Source organism: Sebastes fasciatus, chromosome 17 (genome assembly GCF_043250625.1).
Source record: "Sebastes fasciatus isolate fSebFas1 chromosome 17, fSebFas1.pri, whole genome shotgun sequence".
Taxonomy (NCBI): Eukaryota; Metazoa; Chordata; class Actinopteri; order Perciformes; family Sebastidae; genus Sebastes; species Sebastes fasciatus.
The window spans coordinates 15524724-15545477 of record NC_133811.1 but is presented as its reverse complement, the minus strand read 5'-3'; the positions used below and the strand labels follow the sequence as shown (position 1 = coordinate 15545477).

At 43.1% G+C, this 20754-nt stretch overlaps 1 protein-coding gene across 1 annotated transcript; it reads right to left on the bottom strand.

Annotated features, from left to right (window-relative positions):
• Window positions 1-917: 917 nt before the first annotated feature.
• Window positions 918-19952, bottom strand: itgb8 (integrin, beta 8). The gene is made up of 16 exons (XM_074613170.1): window positions 19635-19952; window positions 17538-17623; window positions 15175-15346; window positions 14906-15012; window positions 13370-13509; window positions 12821-12986; window positions 11870-12028; window positions 10378-10473; window positions 10157-10249; window positions 8973-9113; window positions 6673-7084; window positions 6347-6569; window positions 6142-6245; window positions 4955-5071; window positions 4047-4210; window positions 918-2685 (listed from the first exon to the last, which is right to left on the bottom strand). The coding sequence occupies exons 1-16, from the start codon at window positions 19726-19728 to the stop codon at window positions 2557-2559; spliced, it is 2403 nt and encodes an 800-aa protein (XP_074469271.1). The 5' UTR covers window positions 19729-19952; the 3' UTR covers window positions 918-2556.
• Window positions 19953-20754: the final 802 nt, after the last annotated feature.

Below are 20754 nucleotides of genomic sequence, written 5' to 3'. Positions count from 1 at the left end.
TTCTATATTTACAATGATCAGTAACACTCATCTCAGTTGCCTTAGTGTGCATCTCCACCTAGTGTTCAGTTTATACACTCACCAGTTGTTTGGACCACATGGGTTGGTCACACTTTGATGTTGTGTACACTGTGTTGCATCCAGTTGTGGGAAAAGCACTCAACTTAACTTAAGTAAAAGTATTAATACCACTGTGTAAAATACTCTGTTACAAGTCAAAGTTCTGCATTCAAAATCTTACTTGAGTGAAAGTACAAAAGTATTAGAATCAAAATATACTTAAAGTACTAAAACGACTCATTATTATGCAGAATGGCCCATTTTGGAATAATATATATTATATTGTTGGATCATAATTATTGCTGCATATGTCATATTTAACATTGCAGCTGGTTATGGTGTAGCAAATTTGAAATACTTTACTACTGGGCAGGTTAAGCGATGTATCATAATGTAATAGTTGCTTCAGATTAATAATACAAAATATAAATCTGTAAAGTAACTAAAGCTGTCAGATAAATGTATTGCAGTAAAAAGTACAATATTTCCGTCTGAGATGTAGTGGAGTAAAAGTGTAAAGCAGTACCTCAAAAGTGTACTTAAGTATAGTGCTTAAGTAAATGTACTTAGTTACATTACATCACTGGTTGCATCACAAAATCAGAAAAAATATTTGCCAGCTCTGCACAAAACTGTACATTAAACAGAACTGAAAATATTGACTTTATATTTATTTTAAAATACAGGCTGGCTTTCAAATGTGACAATAGTGTTGCTTAATTTGGCACTGCCTTAAGTCATACATTATAAATCATACTAAAATGGATTAGGCCTTACTAATTTTCCACATTTCCATAAAAAAAAATATTAATTCAAATACAATCTGTTGGTACAGAAAAACGAAAGAACTCAAGAACTAATTAAAAAAAATCTTGCACATTTTATTGTTGATGAAAACATTCATGCTACACAACTAGTCACATTATTTGACAGCAAAACTACACAGAAAAAGTGCTGTTGTTACTCCGAACTCAGGGCCCGGTTAGATGAGATGATTATTGCTGAATTATTCTCATGGTTAGAGATAGAGAGAGACCGCTCTTCATAAACACAAACATTACTCACTACCTGTAACCCACCAAAGTATCATAAAATAGCACAATTAACATAAATAAAAAGAAAATAATCACAATAAATAAAAATTAGTGTTCCTGACTTACAGTAAAAGAGAGCAGCTATTGCTGTAAACAACATTGTGTTAAATAAGATTCAAAAAGAGGAACAGGACAAGCGAAAGTCTCCCAAAATGCAACTGGCGCTCTGGATCGAGAGGGTCTAGTGCACGAGGAGTGTAACTCCACCTCTGACCTCAGTACCTTCAGAGCTGATTCGTACCTCTGAACAGGAGTCTCAACTGGTCAGTAATGGCTCAGGGATGATCAGCACATGCATGCAGACACAGTTCTTGTGATAGACGCCACATGTGCAGGCGTTTGATGATGCGTTTGCCATTAATTGTCAGTATGTTGCTTTTTTTTAAATATGATTTCTCAGTCTATTGTTATTCCAGTGTTGTGGATTTGTTACATTAGCTTCAAATGCACTTGGATAGATGCGTTTTAATGCCCATCATATAGCAAACCCACCATCACAGCTCTCATGCCCCACCGTTTTCAGTAGTATAATGCAAAACAATTGTTCAAGTGCAAGTCTAGCCGGATTATCAAAAACACATGAAACTATATTCTCACTTATAGAAAAATGCCATAATGTAACACTAATTTGCAGTTGATTGGTTAACAAAAACAAAATGCAACAAATAAACTAGAAGACAAGGTATGCCACAGATGAAAACAATTAAACAGGCATACATAGTCATTGGTGTGCTTTGTGAATTAAATCCCAAGGCAGTACAGCTGAGGTCAGTAATGTGTTGACAGTATTATTGGAGATACAAATGCCGTACCTCAAGCTGGCCACACAGGGGCAGACTAAGACAGGGAGATAGTTCAGTTGGAGTGTCACACAATCACATACACCGAAAAATATGTAGTGTTTTACTATAAAATCATAAATAGAAAGCCTAGATAGAGCATAAATGCATCTACCTGCACCACACACACTCTCTCTCTCTCTCTCTCTCTCTCTCTCTCTCTCTCTCTCTCTCTCTCTCACACACACACACACACACTCATAATTTAGAGCAATGTTTGCTGAATGACTAAAAAGCGAGGAATGATCACCCTTTACCCTGCGGAGGAAGCAGCCTCCCTGCTGCTACAGAGAAAGAAGAGGTGGGGGACATGTGCTCTTTGTTTCATCTCGATTTCCAGGATACTGGCCACATTAGTCACACAGTCGATGAGAGTTTGGTCAGTTCATTTTTACAAATGTGATCCATGTGAGGTTTCATAGTTTAGTTTATCATTATCAGAGTCTCTGCATGCAGCTGGTTGAAGTTTTAGGAAGGTTTAGAGGCAGAAAAGAAGCCTTCAGTTGACTCTCCTTTTATATGTCTCTACTGACTTCCTTCTAACCTTGACCTTTGATCTTTTCCTAGCACTGCCAGGGGTCACCCAGGGGCATCTTGGAAATCTGGATGTGCATCTCCACGGGACGGTCAGGTGGACGGTCCCTCCTGTAGGTAACTGTCTTCTCATTGGTTGTTGGGATGAATGCCAGGTCCTGAGGAGTGACAGAAATATGCAGTCAGTAATAGCCACACTCTCACACACACACACACACACACACACGCATGCATGCCTCCTGGATATACACAGACAAAGTCCAAAACCAAAACATGATACTCATTTTAGTGTTGCATTGCTATAGATGTAGGGATTCCCAAGAGATCAATTTCAATGCAGCAGAAGCTGAAATATCTTGACCTTTAGTCCTTTATATGGGTTTAATTGCAACAGAAGACGTTATACACACATTATATAAATTTTTTCACAGGCTGTGTTGTTATCCATGTGACTATTGAATCACCAGCCACCTGCCAGGCCGCCATTGTTAATAAGAATTTGTTCTTAATTGACTTGCCTGGTTAAATAAAGGTTAAATAAATACAAATAAACCTGATTCCACTGTTATCAGGCCACATGTTAGAACAAAAACAAAACAACTTCTTTAGGTTTAGGCAACAAAACCACTTAGTTAAGTTAAGAGGGAAATCGTGTTTTTGGCTTAAAATAACGTTTCAAAAGTGAAACTTAACACTTGTGGATACAAAGATAACTATACGTTGTTGCCTGTCATAATTCCTACGGTCACTAGAGGTCTCTGTTGTCTTCTTTTATACCTTATTTCGGTGATCTATCATGTGAATAGATGACAAAACCTACTAGTGTGTGTAGCAGGGCCCTACTGACCCACATCTATGAGGCTTATAACCACCAATAACGTGCCCCTTTAATATCAGCAGCTTAGGTGGATTTCTTAAATGTTCAACCTAAGAAGTAGAGAGTAGCCATTTGTTATATTATGTAGTCTTTGAGAAAGTATGTACAGCTTTACAACACTTTTAAAACTCCCAGCCAAAGTAAATATGAACGACCTTTCCTCTGCAACATCAACAGGTTGATTGCGCTCCATGCAAGAAGTCAAATGTTACCAAAACAGAAGCAACTATATTCACACAGCCTATAATCTGCAGTGTCATGAAAATGATCTGCGGTGAACGATGAACAATAAATGAGTGGTTTCTAAACACTTTCACACCAGTTTAGGCACACACATCTCCAGAAAGCCCCCTGTTGTAATTTCCATCATTTCCTTCTTCTCGAAGGTGCTGTACATCACTTTAAAGGAACAAATCTGGACACTGTAGATGGCGAACAGGGAGTTGAGAGAGGAAATGTAAAATACAGCTGTACCTCTAACAGCAGACTCAAAATTCTCGCTCATGGTTTCAGCGGAGAGTACACATGAACAAAAATATCCTGAAGAATTAATGAGTCCCTAATATTTCTCTAGGGACATCTCAATTAAAACCCTGTTGTGCTGATGACCGCCTCAAACATGCTTGACTTTTGAGAGCTAACCTTTCCAGTGCAGTGATAGCCTGCGTCCTCAGCAGCGTCCCCCGGTGACAGGCCTCTCTTCTGTAGCAGCAGCCGGGACACGGCCACCACCACCAGCCCGCACAGCACCGTCAGAGCACACACACCCAGGAATGTTCCTACTAGCCGGCTGTTGCTGGCACACTCTGTGGACACATACATAAGGTTTCACTGTGGAGGACTGGGACAGGGCAAAAAGGTTACACTCATACTTTTACCTCTGAAAGTGAGGAGTAGAAGTAGTAGCATAAAATACAAATACCTCAAAGTTGTCTTTGAGTAAATATACTTGGTTACTTTCAATACAAACACAAACACGTACACAGCTCAGTCAGTGGCAGCTGTGCCAGCGGTGCTGCTCTGAATAGTCAGCTGGCTGTGTATCTGCTGGGGAGCATGTGTGGATGACGGCCTCATCGCTCAGCACAAAGAGCCCAAAGAGCGCTCTGACATTTTGTAACAGGGTTACCATGGAGACCTGGCTCCTGCTGCAGCCGGGAGGAGTGGGCGTGAGCCGGAAGAGAGTGTCCCGTTGGGTGGAGGGGTGTAGGGTTGGAGGGGTGAGGGTGAGAGGACAGGGGGGGGAACGCACAATGAACGGTGCTGTTCCAAAAAACTCGGGAAGGCGGGGACGAACTGTAAAACTTGGATGTGCAATAATGTGTGTGTGTAACCCAGGACATGTGTGAATTAGTGGGGTTAGTGTGTGTGTGAACATTAAGAAGGTGAACTGGGAACTGAGGGGAAATGTAAAATACAGCTGTAACACTGACAGCAGGCTTGCTGACTCAAACACACCAGGGTGCAGTAGTGCCGCAATAGTAGCAACGGAAGTGACCTCTGATGAAGTTATGTGTGTGTATGTGTGTGTGTGTGTGTTGACATTATACCTGGTCTGGTGCTTATGTGAAGCTGGGGCTGACCAGACTGTGAGCTTGTTTGAAACCGATAGCGACAGCTGTCATTACTGATGTACATACACTGAATCCACATCTCCCCTGCTTGGCCTGAAAATGGAGAGAGAGCGAGAGAGAGAGAGAGAGAGAGAGAGAGAGAGAGAGAGAGAGAGAGAGAGTGTTGAAGTGAGATGTTATTCAGTCCAGACATGTTAAGCTTCAAACACTAGTGAAAATCCTCCAGGATTACTGAAAACAAAAGAATCAATGAGAGTGGCATTACAAGAGAGCTGCTGTGTTTTACAGCTTTTGGGTTTTCACCTTAAAGCTGCACCAATCAATATTGTATACTACAGTAACAATGAATCAAATTACTAGGTGTTATGTGAAATGTATCGCTGGTAGTGACAAATCCACAAAATGATCACCCAACTCTGCATTGACCCTCAGTTCTACCGCACCTTTTTGTCTCTTTTAGCTCATTGTTTTGGTTTTATCAACCCATTTTCAGCAGCAGCACTGCATTACCTCCCCAGCACCGAACAGCAGACAGACAAAGTTAGTGCCTAGCAGGTGAACATTTAAGCCAAATAAGATTTACAGGAGTTGGTGGAGACCAAAAGAGAGCTAAAAGGTGAGTGCATATTGGAGTTATATCACTCGAGTCAGAAACACTGACTTGAAATCAATGCTAATGGTGTTTTTGGTGTTGTATCTGCAAATAGGCATGTTTGTTAACTTGTTTGGCTTAAAGGTGCACTGTGTAGGATTTGGCAGCATTTAGCGGTGAGGTTGCAGATCGCAACCAACTGAAAGTCCTCCCATGTGCCAAACGTGTAGGAGAACTACAACGGCCGACATGAAAACACCAGTGTTTGGTTTGTCCATTCTGGGCTACTGTAGAAACATAGCAGTCAGCTCCGTGAAGAGGACCCACTCGATCGTGTCTAGAAGGTAACCCCCAAGTTGCAAAACTCTTGCGAGATGGTTAAGATTAGGCATTGACCTCAAATAGTTCCTTGAAAAGTAGTCCCGGGACTAAATTTACCAGGAACTTCTTGGTGGAAACCCGGCTATAGTCTATAGTCCGACTTTCCTCAGATCCACAAAACTGCAAATGGTGCAAAGCCCACGTGTAAAATTGCGCTCAGAGCAGATTCTATTGGCTAAACTGGCCGTACCTGATACATCGTCCATGTAGTCCACCAATGATGCACAGGTGTCGTTGCAGTGTCCTGCCTCTTTTTCTGTGAGACCGTGAGCCAGGTGGCAGTCTACACACTTCCTGAGAGAGAGAGAGAGTACAACAGTGTCAGCTTCAGCTACGAATAGTTCTGTAAGAGCTCCCATCATGCTTTGTGGTAGCAAACAGAAACGGACATGTACCAGTATGATTGGCAGGTGCTTTGGCAAGCAGGACATCTCTCACAGAAGTCTCCAGAGCGTCGGGGGTCGTCACACAGACATTTGCCACACACACATCTGCCCCGCCCACTGCAGACCAGGCCGTTGGCTGATTGGCAGGTTACCGTGGAGACGGGACAACCACAGCTATCACCTGTCCAGTCGTCTTCACACACACACTCACCTGACACGCACACACCACGCCCTGAGGGGGACAGACACAGACGGGAGGAAAGAGTGTTACAGAAGCAATAAAAGAAATTGACTTTTTGACACATACTTCATTTTTTGAAGTGTTCCCCACTTACCTCCACACAGCACTCCCCCTTCGTATGGGCAGGAGAAGTCGTCTATCTCGCAATATTTCCCATATACTGTCCCAAGTCTGGTCTGCTCACACACACACCTCCCACACTCACACACTCCCCGACCACTGCAGTCCACATCAGACCCGTCCGCTCTGCAATTCCAGTTTGAATCTCTGTCTGAGTCCTTCATTAGTCCATGAGCCGGCCTCTGCTCCTGATTGGGGCTTCCTCTGCATGATGATTGGTTCTCGTCATTGCAGTGCCTCGTTGGTCCACAACTGCAGCGGCATTTAGAGTGGATCCTAATGACGGTGGATTCGTTGTAACCCACAGGTCGAACCATCACCGTTACATCTTCATCTTCACCGTCGTCAGGACAAGAGCGCATCCCAATGGTGATATTGAAGTAAACCTGCACAGGAAGACAAGATGACACCCATTCAGTCCAATGAGAATTCCTTGCTTGATGCATACCAAGCCCCCAAGAAGTGCGTCAGGCTTTGAAGCAAATTTTACGTAGTGGCCAAAAGGTGGTACTACAACTTCAGAGTTCATCATGTGATGCCATTGGGCCCAAAAAAACTTTTTCCCATAGATTTACATTGGGAAAAAGACGTCTGTAACTCAGAGGATACGTTTTTTGAGGTAAATCAACTTCCCAGTATTAACACTTGAATAGCCCTTATTTAAATTGTTGGGTCCTAAAAGTTGTAAAATGCATTAATAGCCGAATCTAGAGTTATTTCCCTTCCTCCGTTCATGTGAATGAGCCCCAGTCCAAATGCTAGACAGACTTAACTTAACTTAATTTATGTTTAAATTGCTTTTCTCGGCTCCAGGAAAGTTTTTTAACTAATTTAAAACCTCCAACATGTCTGGACTGATTCATAATAGAAAGAGTCACAATCAACCTGGTTTGCAGTTCTAAGTGTCCTTTCAACAGTTTTACAGACGTCTCTTTTACAATGGTGGTCTATGGGCGGAAAGGCTTTTTGGGCTGCAGGGGGATTTTCAGTTGCAATACCCATTACACATCCATGGTACAGCCTCACAGAGCGGCTGGCATATCTGCAGTCTCTTAGTCCAGTTAGTCAATATATAGTTAGACTTATCTGACAATATTAAATGTAAATATAAGACTGCAATCCCCAAGTCTTGACATGCAGTAAAATACAAAAAAAGTTATGGATAAAATACACAATAAAGCTTAAAGCGTATATCTGTTGTTGCCCCAGATAGTAAGTGGAAAGGGTGACAAATATTCATGTAAAGCAGGACAGGTTAAAAAACATTTCTTTCTCAGGAGCCAGCTGTTGCTTTAGAGATCTGAAACAGTTCCAGAGAAATGCAGCAGTGTGTAATAATGGATTTTTCTAAGAGGAATAATGTACAATGAGCCACCTCTCATTGCATAATTATGATGAGACTTAAATACTTCCTGGTTACTTATCCAACTTAAGTAAACAGGAACAAAGTGTGATTCTTAATGTTAATAATTATTCCGTTCATGTGGTTGGGAAATTGTGCGTGCCAAAGCTTTGGATCTACAGGAAGGCCTTTCCTAGATCTGTATCGCCATTCTGGTAAATGTGGGTACTTTCCATAATTCACTTTAATCCACCCATGGATTAAAGGGCTGAACTTCAGTCGATTAGCACAATGGAGTAACTATAGAGCAATCATTAAGCATCTTAGTGTTGGACAAAGTTAAGAGCCCCAAAAGGTTTCAGAGGAGAGGAGTCTCATAGGCAGTTTAGGGAGTGAACAGAACAGTACTGAAAATGTTATAATTAGCACAAAAAGGGGGGTTGTTTGGTCGTTATAGTTGAACATTTTTCGACAGTAGTCTTTTGTATAACCACTACTACTGCAGCTGAAAAGCTCCTCTGCAGTGGTGCAGACTAAAGTTTCTCTTTCTGTGGATATAAATGGAACAGGTATGAAAACAGTGGCTGTCCAGTGACCTATTTCTAAATATAAATGTCCCATTTGTTTGCAAAACGGCTCTCATATTGGGCAAGGTAAGGATTTTAGGATGAATAGGTCATGGAATCACATGGAAATGTTTTCCTGTTAAACACTGCCTGTAATCCGCTCAACCTGGATTATTTACTAATTCTTTAGCTCTCAGTGTGTGAGTGTGCTTGTATGAGTAATCCAATACAACCAATAAATGTCCTGAGACATCTCTGGGAGTTTAAATCAAAGATTTCTGTGTAAATACGATTAACTTTCAGCTAAGTTCTTGCACTGTTTTAACCATGTATGGTATTTGCTGTTGTGTGTTTAAGGTTGTTTACCGTCTGGTCGGGCTGCACCCCCGAGCAGGTCTGGTCCTTCACAGTGGATCCATTGGGACAGAGAGGAGAAACAGACACCCAGTACCTGCTGACTGCCTTGTCCTCCACTGACACTGACACCGACACCTCCGACAACAACCTCTGGATGAAGCGAGGGTGGAGAGAGAGGTAAAAAAGCATCGTTAACTTTACTGTCTGATAACAAGAAACTCAATGTATTATGCTGGTTGCAAGGGAATGTGGGTTACGAAGAGAAGAAAAGAGAGTGGGAAGAACAGTGACAGCTTAAAAATGTAATCTGTGTCGAGTGAAAAGTAATGAGGCGAGAAAGAGAGACAGATGATTAATTAAAGTTGTCACATGTCCCCAGAAAGCCCTCCTTTCTTTCTGAGATAGAGGGGTGGGGGGGTTTATGGGAACCAGGAGGTGGGGCCAAAAATAGCATCTTTGTGTTCGTCCATGACTAGGCCACATGGTTTCTATGGGGATCTGATAGTCATTATAATGCCAGCTTCTGTTCGGGCTCTGCTGCTTGTGTATGCATGCATGTGTGTGTGTGTGTGTGTGTGTGTGTGTGTGTGTGTGTGTGTGTGTGTGTGTGTGTCTGCACATATACATGGCTGTGCACCCGGATCTGTGGATTCGGCAGATTCTCGGAGCAAACAATGGAGCGCTGTGCCTGAGGCGAGATTTTAGCCGAGACTGCTGCCAACTCAACAAACCCCTAGTCTCACACACACATACACACAAACACACACACACACAAGGCCTTACCCCTCCTTAACCTCCTGTTCTCATCCGTGTTTTTCTGTTTCATTAGGCCTTCGGCGACCAAAAACATCTCCAACTTCAGAATTTACGTTCGTATTTGTGCCTTTTCTTCTTCTATCTCCTGGATAAGTATAAGCAGTACACACTTTCTGTAGTATCACTGATTCTGAGGCATTTTTTTGCTGTGAGTCGAGTTCATGTTGCCTCAGCAGATCACCGGACTAAGGCCTCAACACTTCTGACTGATACTGCGTGGGCTCATAAATTCAGCTCATGCTGTGCTGCCGCTCTCTTCTCTCTAACGTTTCACTTATCCCTGTCCTTCTCCCTGTTGTCTAAAGGATGAATAATAATACGGAGTGAGGACACAAATGAGAAAGAAGCTGCAGAGGAAGAAGGTGAGTGCTCTGTACCTTGTATGCATCCACCACCAGCTCTATAAGGTTCGGAGCCTGGAAGAGGCCTAACTTCCCCAGGTAGGACCCGGGTAGCAAACGTACCAACTCCTAAAGAAGAAAAGGGAGATGAGGGTAAGGATTTTAAATTGATTCCCCTTACCCTGGAAACTAGGTGTGGCAACATTTGTTTTCTCACTTATACATGTTGTTTTGTGCACATGTGTGGGAGTGATTACCTCGTACCACTGGTACTGCTGCTTCTCCACAGCGAAGATGGAGTACATATGGTTTTCAAGCAGCTTATCTGACAACTGACCCAAACTGGGATGGTCCTGAAAAGGAGACAACCAACAGAATAAATACAAAAAAAATGTTTTATCAAGAAAGCATTTCTGTTCCCTCCCTGATGTAGATTGACATTCTGGGAAATGAACATATTTGTTTTCTTGTACGGTAAATATGAAGCTACCGCCAGCAGCAGCTTGGCTTAGCACAAAGACTAAAAACACGGGGAAACAGGTGGTCTGACTCTGTCCAAAGGTAATAAAATCTGTCCTCAAGCACATCTAAAATTCACAAATTAACACGTTATATCTTATTTGTTTTATCCGTACAAAAACCAAAATGTAAAAATGACAAATTGTGACATTTATCTTCTCATCTAACTCTCATCAAGAAAGCAAAGACGCGTATTTCACAAAACTCAGTCGAACTATTCCTTTAAGTATGATTTCCTAAATGTGTCAATCTGCAATTGGAGTACAGCATTGTCAGACTAAGTGAGCTTTAAAGGGATAATTTGGTTGTTTTGAAGTGAGGTTCTATGAGGTACTTACCCATAGTCAGTGTATTATCGACAGTCGATGACGGTCGGCACGCCCCCAGTTTGGAGAAACAGACAGGAGTTACCGTACGGAACCAAAGCAACGTACTGCTGTGGACGGGGCCGGCAGCAAAACATATTTTAGCCACCTAAAAGAAAGGCTCACCTAATAAGATTAATATCAGTTTAAATGGATGCTATATTTATAATAAATGGGGAACTGAAGCCGTTGTATCATCTATGCTCTCGCCAAAGCCACCAGACTACAATAAAAAAACCTGTAATTTTACCTCACAGAAAACAGGTTTGCTGGTCTACCGCTGCTTTGATCGGTTAGTTTGTTTCTGCTATTGTCCGACTTTGGTGAATCCGAACTAACCAAAGTCACACGATAACAAACAAATTAACCGATCGAGGCAGCGGTAGACCAGCAACATCCATGTTCTGCAAGGTAAAATAACTGTTTTTCTCAATGGAGTCTGGTTGCTTTGGCGAGAGCATTGATAACGGCTTCAGATCCTCGTTGGAAACATAGACTCTATAACTGTTTCACTGCAAGGTAAACCAACGAAAATATTCTAAATATAGTGTACACTTCAACTGATATTGATTTTTTGAGGTGATCCTTTCTTTTAGGTGGATCAAATACGTTTTGCTGCCGGCCCCGTCCATAGCAGTACATTACTTTGGTTCTGTGTGGTAACTCCTGTCTGCTTCTCCAAGCTGGGGGCATGCTGACTGTCATCTACTGTAGGTAAGACACCGACTATGGATAAGAACCTCATACAACCCCACTTCACAACACCCGAACTATCCCCTTAATCCCCTTATTGACCATCCGGTTAAAAGGTTCAGCTCTTTTAAACCCGACCTCCCAGCATGTGTAAGTTTCCTCCTATTCTCACCATCTTCGTGCTCCCTGTGTAAACGTTGTTTTCCAGGTGACACAGGCCGTCGTGTGGCGTCACGATCCCCGCCAGCCGGCTGTCCAGGGCGAGGTGAGACGGCTGGTCGGTCATCAGGAGCAGCAGACGCTTGGCCTCCGGTCGCCACCCCACCGATCTCTAAAAGAGAGACGGAAAGGAATCAGTACATTGTGTAATGTGAGTTAAATCATGTGTATTCTATCTCTGGGGCGTAGTTTTACAGATACTCCCATTTTTATCCCCTTTTATCACTAGTTTACACAGACTGAAAATATGTGCATGCTTTATGTCTTTTTACACATGTGGTGAGAAACTGCAAATTCAAACTTTTTACTCATCTGAGCTACATTAGTTCCCGTGGTGATCAGCTCTCTCTGTAATACCCAATTAAAGGAGACGCAGCAGAAATCCCTCCACCAGTCACTCTTTTATGTCTGTGACTTGTCATAGACAGTGTGAGAAAATGTGAGCGTGTGTGCACATGTGTGTATTTAAGGAAACCCAGTGAGTTTATAAGTAGGCCTGACATCATGGAGAGTCTATTTCTGGAGCGATGACCACCGTGGTGTTTCCCTGCAGGCTGGTTACTCAGGGCCCCCCTATGTGGTGTGATTCACAGACCTCCTGCAGCCATAGTATAAGCAACCCTGTGTGTGTGTGTGTGTGTGTGTTTGTCTGCCATACTCCAACAGTGGTGTCATTGCTTAGTGGGATTCCAGTGGTAATATCCAGCGCTGAGTCAGAGTGCCACCATTCTCCCAGAATAAATGCCTCTTTCACCAGTATGCAGGCTTACGACCAAATTTGGGGTTATGCCTCATTTTTCTGAATACATTCAAATAAACTGAAAATGACCGGCCACAAAAATGTTTTGCTAACTCCCTTTCTCAAGTAGCCCTTGTGAGCCAGTAACTGTATGTATATACACACCTGGCAGACGGCAGCTTGCAGCATAGCATCCAATCCTCCCTCAGGCGTGTCCATGTTTCCTGAGATGCGCTGGCGTTTGATCACACGCGTGAACTCGCTCGTGTTTGCGGTCATGCTCAGGACGTGGTGGAAGCCGTGGGCCGGACGACAGCGGATCTCATAATCACTGGTGAGAGACGGCCATGAGAGTTTTTAATTGCAGATCTCAGGACAAATGAATGTCAAAATGTCTGTCTGTTGTTTCTGTCTCCCAGCACGGCTCATCATTGTAATAATGTGGCCGCCCTAACAACTGACGAATCTCTCCCTGAGTCACACTAAATTGGGAGCAACTTGCTTGGATGTATTTTTGAATAATCACTCAAATCCTCACTGTTCTTGTCTCATTAAAAGAAGAAGCTGAGGAATATAACATGGCCATCTTTGAATGTGTTAAATATTCTATTCAAAGCAAGAACAATTCACAAAATGAACGGTATAGAGAGGATTAACCCCACTTTTCTTCATTTTTAGTAATCAATAATCCAACCAACAAATTGTGTGTCTTACCTGCAGGGGTTGTTGATCTTGGAGGGATGTACGTTGATGTAAGGGGAGACGGGTTTGTCCACAAACGAGCCAAAACCCAGCCAAAGATCCGAGGAGTGCTCCGTCATTCGAAGAGACAGCGCCACACCCACCGTCTTCAACTGGACCACGAGAAACATGCAGAGGTAAGTGGATGCAGAATGGGAGATCAGAGTTAAGAGGGAGAAGTAGAGAAGAATGAAGAGGTAGAGGGTGAAGGTCCAGGAGAAGAAAACATTTTCTTTCTTCAAAGAAAGAATACAATTTCTGCAGTTTACTCCATGCCAAATATAAAGGAAGTAGCCATCTCATAAGCCCCAATGATGTAATACCAAACAATGATGTAATACCAAACCACTGTGTTTTATCTGTGTTTATAAGTCTTGGTTTTTCCCACGTCATAAAAACAATGTAGGAGTTTGTGTAAAAAAGTTGCAATGATTCAGATTTTGGAAATCCCATCTCTCCTTAAAGGAACAGTGTGTAGGATCTGGTGGTATCTAGAGGTGAGGTTGCAGATTACAACTTCTCCCCTGTGCCAAGCGTGTAGGACTGCTATGGTGGCCGACGCAAAAACGCATCTCTAGAGCCAGTTGTTGTAACAGTAGAGTACTTATGGTACATGTCCACGGGGGCGTTTTTTACCGCACAGGATCACCTCGCTTCCCAGCATTGGACGCTTGATGGGCTGCCACTAGACACTCAGCACCTGATTGGACGAACGCTTTTCTTTTCCTCGTGGGGTGCTGCTCCCGGCTTTCAAACCAGAACCAACATGGCGGCTTGATTGGAAACTTTCTTCACATATATCATGAAAATAGTTTTCCAAGATGTGTTTCTGAAAACCTTTTATGCGAGAAATAAGCTCATTTGTTAAATCTGTCTTTATTTTAGATCTACAACGTTTAGTTTAAAAGTTTCTAGGGAGTTTTCACTGGCGACGAGTCGTGCCGGACGCCCCTGATTTGCATAAAGTAACGTAGACCTCGACTTTATGCAAATGAGGAGCGGGCGACTTGACGGTACGTCTCTCGAATCGCGCCGCCACGCTACCAGAATGAATTGCACGGCTGCTTACATAGACAATGAATGGGAAGCGTGGAAAGGACAGAGGTTGTGAACATGTACCATCAGGGAGTGTGTGTACGTGGGAAGTGAGTGGAGAAGCGAGAGAGAGAGAGCGAGAAAGCAACGGCGACAGGAGCGACAGGAGCGAGTGACGTTATCGACTCCGGCCCAAGCAGGAAAAGTTAACAGAGTTTGGTTTGTCCGTTCTGGGCTACTGTCGAAACATGGCGGTGCAACATGGTGGACTCTGTGAAGAGGCCCGCTTCCTATGTAAACATAAACAGCTTATTCTAAGCGAACGAAAACACAATTATTTTCAGGTAAATAGACACTAAAGAAAACATAGTTATTAAAATTATATTCCATTTCTGCCAATAGATCCCCCGAAATGTTACACACCGGTCCTTTAAGAAAAATAAGTGAAATGCTTCAGCACTGATGAACACCTACATGATCAAGGTTTTCCTGCATAGACGCCGACACATCAACCAGGTAGTACAGATCCACAGGATAACGCTCCAGCTGCTTCACAGCCACCACGACGCTGGCCTCTGAACCTAGGCACACACACACAGACGTACATATAATAAAATAATTAATTTAAAACTTTACCACAGCTGCTTCATCACACACTAAAACAATAAGAAAACAGTGCAAACTGGAGATACACCATTAAAGTTGCATTCGAGGAAACAAATCCTGAGGTGCCCGTCATCTACCTGGTCTGAGGGTGACGCTGATGTCTTGCGGGGACACTTGTGTGCTGCTGCCGGTGGCGTCGACCTCCACCTTGACCTCTGACTGCTCCATGAACTCCGGTCCACAGCCTCTCCTGAGCAGCTTCACCGGCAGGTCGCAGCGCTGGCTCGGCCCCGCCCCATCCAGAAAGCCCTAAAAGGTCACACAAGGTCAAGAGGGGAAAGTGTTTTTAATTTTACAATAATTTTTTTTTTAAAACGACACATAAAAACATAAACAAGACAAAGGAGAAAAAGCTGCCAGGCAAAGATAATACAACTAAGCCGTCTCTTAAGATGTTATCACGATAATCGCATTTCATGAATGAGAACATTCAACTGGGTCAAGTTGAACGCCGCGTTATCCTCTGTGACCCCACGGGCAAGACGCACTAACGCTGCCAGATATACTGAATGACCATAGTGAATGTATGCTCCATCAGATCTGTTCTGTGTGTTGGGTTTATACTGCTCTAATCTTCCCACATCTCCTTGAGTCACTGTGAAGCAGATGAAGTAGAAGATTTCAAGGTCAGAAGAATCAATTTCCTGTAGTTTATTTACTCACTCCTCTTCTAGTATTTCCCACTACATCCATTCACAAATGTCAACTGTAGGAGTACACACACACATCCCCCAGCGTACAGTTTGTAATGCATGTGTTCTCTCTTTTCATTTCCTGATCTCTCTGATAAACCTTTTAGCTATAAACATGTTGTTTCATTTCCACCCAGTTTCACAATTACTCACCTTGGTTTCATTTCTGTTATTTCTATGATGTTTGTATTGATCTGTGACGTAGTTATACAGTCATGAGAACCATTACCATGTTATTATGTGATTCTGACATTACTCATCAGTTTAGCGTATCACCAAGTGTTTGCATAGGAAAGGAGAGTTAAAGAGGACCTATTATGCTTTTGTGCTTTTTCTCTTTCCTTTAGTGTGTTATATATTTATCTGCCAAGTTACAAAGTCCACGCCAAAAGGAGAAACACTGCTCCTGAACTGCCTGAAACGCCTTGCTTGAAATCCTGCTTTTTCTTCCGTAACGTGGTGATGTCGCCAAGTAATATATTTGCATAATACCTGCCTAGCGACTAGTTTGGCACGCCCTCAAACTAAGCTAATCAGAGCGGAGCTGGAGCAAAGTCCGAAGAGTTTGGTTCTGTTGACCAATCATAACAAAGTGGGCCAGCTGACCAATCGGAGCATGTAAACATGTTCTAGTAAAAAACCCAAATACAAGTATGCACCTGAAAATAAGCATAATAGGTCCTCTTTAAAATGAAAGTAGCATTCTGATGGATAGAAAAGAGATTAGATGGTCTAATTGGCTTTTTCTTACTTAGGATATGATCTAATCATCGCTTCATTGAATGAATCTCGCTGTATCTAACCTCTCCGCCACCTAATAGCAACTTGCTCCAACAGTACAGAACAACAGCGTCATGCTTTGCAGCTTTGGAGTGGATTAGTGACCTTTGGTACTTCCGTCTGTGACAAACACGCTCACATATACAGTCACCAGCACTGGAAACATACCATTAAATGTGTTTGTTTACAGCGTGACATGGGCCTGAATGGTATAAGTGTGATATAACCAACAAGATCACGTAGACAGTCTACAATACAAGCTGAAGCTGCAGCTGAATACGAGCCCATGCTGTCCCTGTGGCTATAATTTGAATACCAAAAAGTTGCACATTGACTTCACGGGACTTTCCTTACAGAGTTTGCCGTTTCAACTGACACTAAATGTCAATGGCAAGCATGTTTACAAGCGCTGTACCTGCTTACTTTCCAGAGCTTGTCCAACCATGGCTCTGTGACATTGCGTGTGTGTGTGTGTGGGAGGTTAGAGAGGTGGATGTTTGAATGCTTTCACACACCAGTGAGCCCTACTTAATGATGTCAGTTAAGGTTGGGGGAAAGCACCTGAAGTGCGTAAACACACACATGTTGACAGTCTGGTCTAGACGGTGCAGCTCTTGTGTGTTGTGACTGGTGAAGGCTTTACAGCGTCTCAAAGCTGATTCAGGGTGGGCTCTTTACAAGACAGACGCAGCAGATACAGGCGGATGCACACGTTGAGACAGACGCAGTGATATGTGGGAGCGCCTAGACTAAACACACAGATAGAAAGTGGCTCTGAGAAAGCACGCATGGGAACATTCACACACACACACACACACAGGTCATAGGGCAGGCCACTAAAGCCCGAACATACGCATTATATTCGCATCTGCGGATGGCATCAAAGCGTTGCTGTGTCATCGGAGGAATGCTGCCACGTTCTCTTTTTTTTCCCCTCTCTGTCACACACTTTTTATACACATTCCTACCTCCTTGAAGCACCAGGCGCACTGTGGTCCACGTCTGAGACACTCTGTGCAAGAAGTGATACCGGGAGACCAACACACACTGTCACCTGCAGAGAGAGTGAGAGAGAGAGAGAGATGGGTGAAGGAGACAGACAGCCAAAGGCGGAGGAGAGATGGGATGAAGAGTCTGTGATTAGCATATGAAAGAATGTGCATGTCAACACTCATTAGCCATGCAGCCGAGCCCCTGTGGATATTTAGAGACCTCATGCACACTTTTTGATGATGGAAGCACCACTTAGCATCTCATATGAGGCTATTCAGTACCAATCAGCCAGCCGTGTATAGCGGGGATAACGACTGGGAGTGTGGGAACAGGTGCTTGAGTTGTTGGAGTGGTGCAATGGATCATTTCCCAAAAGAAGACTATGTAATTGTGAGTCAATCTGTGAATGCTTATGTGCGCACAAATGTAACCTATTAATGGCTGTTACAAATCACTCATGCAAGATAGTTTTTACGCAACTGTTGGGGGAAAAAATACAGTAAAAAAAGCACACTTTGAGCTTACTGTAGCAGGATTAATGATTCATTGACGTGATTTATCTGCTGAATTCCAATTTTCCAGAGCCATTTCAGTGAGCTATACAGGGGTGGAAATGTAGGACAGAGAAATGCTGCAGGTCCTATATAGCATCACTAACAGCCCACTAACAAGCAGCTTTGACCCAATTAGCACTCCTGCTGGCCTCTGGCAAACCTCAGGATAGGTGAAGCGTTCAACTTCTAATTATAACTGATCAATACATGCTGGAACAAGAGGTTGATGTGGTATAAAGGCTACCCTGCTTGTGGGTTTAGAGGTTTCCCTTAAAAAATGAATAGTTCCAGTAGTTTGTGCTTTAATGTATGTTAAATGAGACCACTTTAGATAAGATAAGATGAACCTTTATTAATCCCCGGAGGGAAATTCAGGTGTCAAAGCAGCAACATCAGCAAACAGAGTAAAACACAGAAGAGGTATAAAGGTATACAAAAATTATAAAAACAATAATAGAGATATAAAATCCACAGAGTGAATTGGTGAACATAGTGTGTGCAGTCCGTCAATAAATAAATGTAGTATGTGCAATAAATAAATGTAATATGTGCGTATGTGCAGTCTATAAAGTGGCATATAAGATGTATAGTGTAAAGTAAGTGTGAAGTGCGCCAGTGGTTAGAGTCCAAGATGGTTGCAGATAGTGCATGTTTAAAGGTAGATAGTGCATGTTTAAAGGCAGATAGTGCATGTTTAAAGGTAGATAGTGCATGTTTAAAGGCAGATAGTGCATGTTTAAAGTTCTTAAAGGTCCCATATTTTAAAAAGTGAGATTTTCATGTCTTTTATATTATAAAGCAGGTTTAAGTGCTATATAAATACTGGTAAACTATCAAAATGCTCAATATACGGAGAAATACACACAGCAAGTATTCAGAAATTGTGCGTTTGAAACAAGCCGTTAGGATTTCTGTGCATTTGTGATGTCACAAATAAACAATATTTAGACCATTACACGGTTTTAAACATAAACATTTCTTAAAGTGTCCCAGTTTATTTCCTGTTGCAGTGTATGTAAATAACATCAGCTGACAGGAAGTAAACTTGGACCCAAACTGTTGCCTAGCAACGCAATTCTGTTGCAATTCCGTTGAAATGCACTAAAACGGAGCGTTTCAGACAGAGGATAAATACAGGTATATTCAGGCAGACAGTATGAGGAAATTAAAGTTTTTTTTTTAACATTACAGCATGTAAACATGTTCTAGTAGAAACACAAAATACAAGTATGAACCTGAAAATGAGCACGATATGGGACCTTTAAAATCCTAATAGACCATGACTGCTTTTTTCAAAGGGGCCACAGTCTCCCTGAAACATGCCATAATTAAAAGTTGTGTGGAAATATCTTTACAAGTGGCTTGCTTACATTAAACATTTGGGGAAAACCATCGACCCCCCGCAGAGAGCACAGCAGGAGCTGATTTTACACATGAGATGATAAAAAAAAAAGATGCAGACTAATTGCTGGGTTATGATGGAGCTAATTGGCCCCTTAATGAGCCTCCACTACTCACCGGCACTGGAGGCTTGTGCGCAGACAGCGAGCACCGAGCAGCAGAGCAGGAGACACAGAGGAGCGCTGCCGTATGTGCGGAGCCAGGGAGTCATATTATCCTCTCCACACCGGAGCAGCAGCAGCAGAGGATGAACACGCAGCTACTGGAGAGCCGCGGGGCATTGTCGAATCACCCGATAACCTTCTAATCTCCCGGAGAGGTAGTCACATCCAACCCGGGTTAAATCAGCTTACAAGCGTGGACCACGAGAGGAGGTGAAGCAAGCGGCTGCGTCTCGTCGTCGCTCCATCTGTTTCCATCCAGCCAGCCAGCCGCAGGTGTGTGCGACGTGGAGCTCGTCTCACAGCCGCTGGTGAGGTCTCATCCCGGGACAGAGCGGAGTTACACGAGTACCAGCGTTGCGCTCAGCCGGTGCGCACCATAAACATGCTGAGTGAACATCCCACAAGGAGAGAGAGCAGGAGTAGTGACCGTGTTTTAACCGCTGGACTGACTGACTCAGGCAGGCGGTGCCATGGCAACGACGCTGTCCTCTCTCTCTCTCTCTCTCTCTCAGAGAGGGAGGGAAGAGAGACAAATAAGGAGAGAGAGAGAGAGAGGCATAAAGTGCTTACTACAAGTAGTTGTGTGGTGGGGTGCATTCCAAGTGAACCATGGCCTTGAATTGATGTTTATATTGCTTCTTCTTCTTCAGGGAGCTGTTTGAACACTGAGGGCTCCTGTGTGTGTGTGTGTGTGTGTGTGTGTGTGAGAGTCTGTGTGTGTGTGTGTGTGTGTGTGTGTGTGAGAGTCTGTGTGTGTGTGTGTGTGTGTGTGAGTGTGAGAGTCTGTGTGTGTGTGTGTGTGTGTGTGTGTGAGAGTGAGAGTCTGTGTGTGTGTGTGTGTGTGTGTGTGTGTGAGAGTGTGAGTGTGTGTGTGCGTACGATACGATACGATACGATACGACACGATACGATACAACACGATACGACGCGATACGACACGACACGACACGATACGATACGATACAACTTTATTTTCAGTTTGCACTGAAATTCATTTTGCATCCATAGGCAGCTCAGTTTGAGAAAAAGTACATATACAATAAACATACTGTTACCATAAACAGACAGACAAG

Excerpts from the sequence above, each read along its gene's own strand:
- itgb8 (XM_074613170.1), bottom strand. The coding sequence starts at position 19,728 with ATGACTCCCTGGCTCCGCACATACGGCAGCGCTCCTCTGTGTCTCCTG. Across the intron at positions 12,987-13,369 it reads AAGATCAACAACCCCTGCAG|TGATTATGAGATCCGCTGTC; the intron begins GTAAGACACACA and ends GTCTCTCACCAG. Across the intron at positions 5,072-6,141 it reads CTACATGGACGATGTATCAG|GCCAAGCAGGGGAGATGTGG; the intron begins GTACGGCCAGTT and ends CTCCATTTTCAG.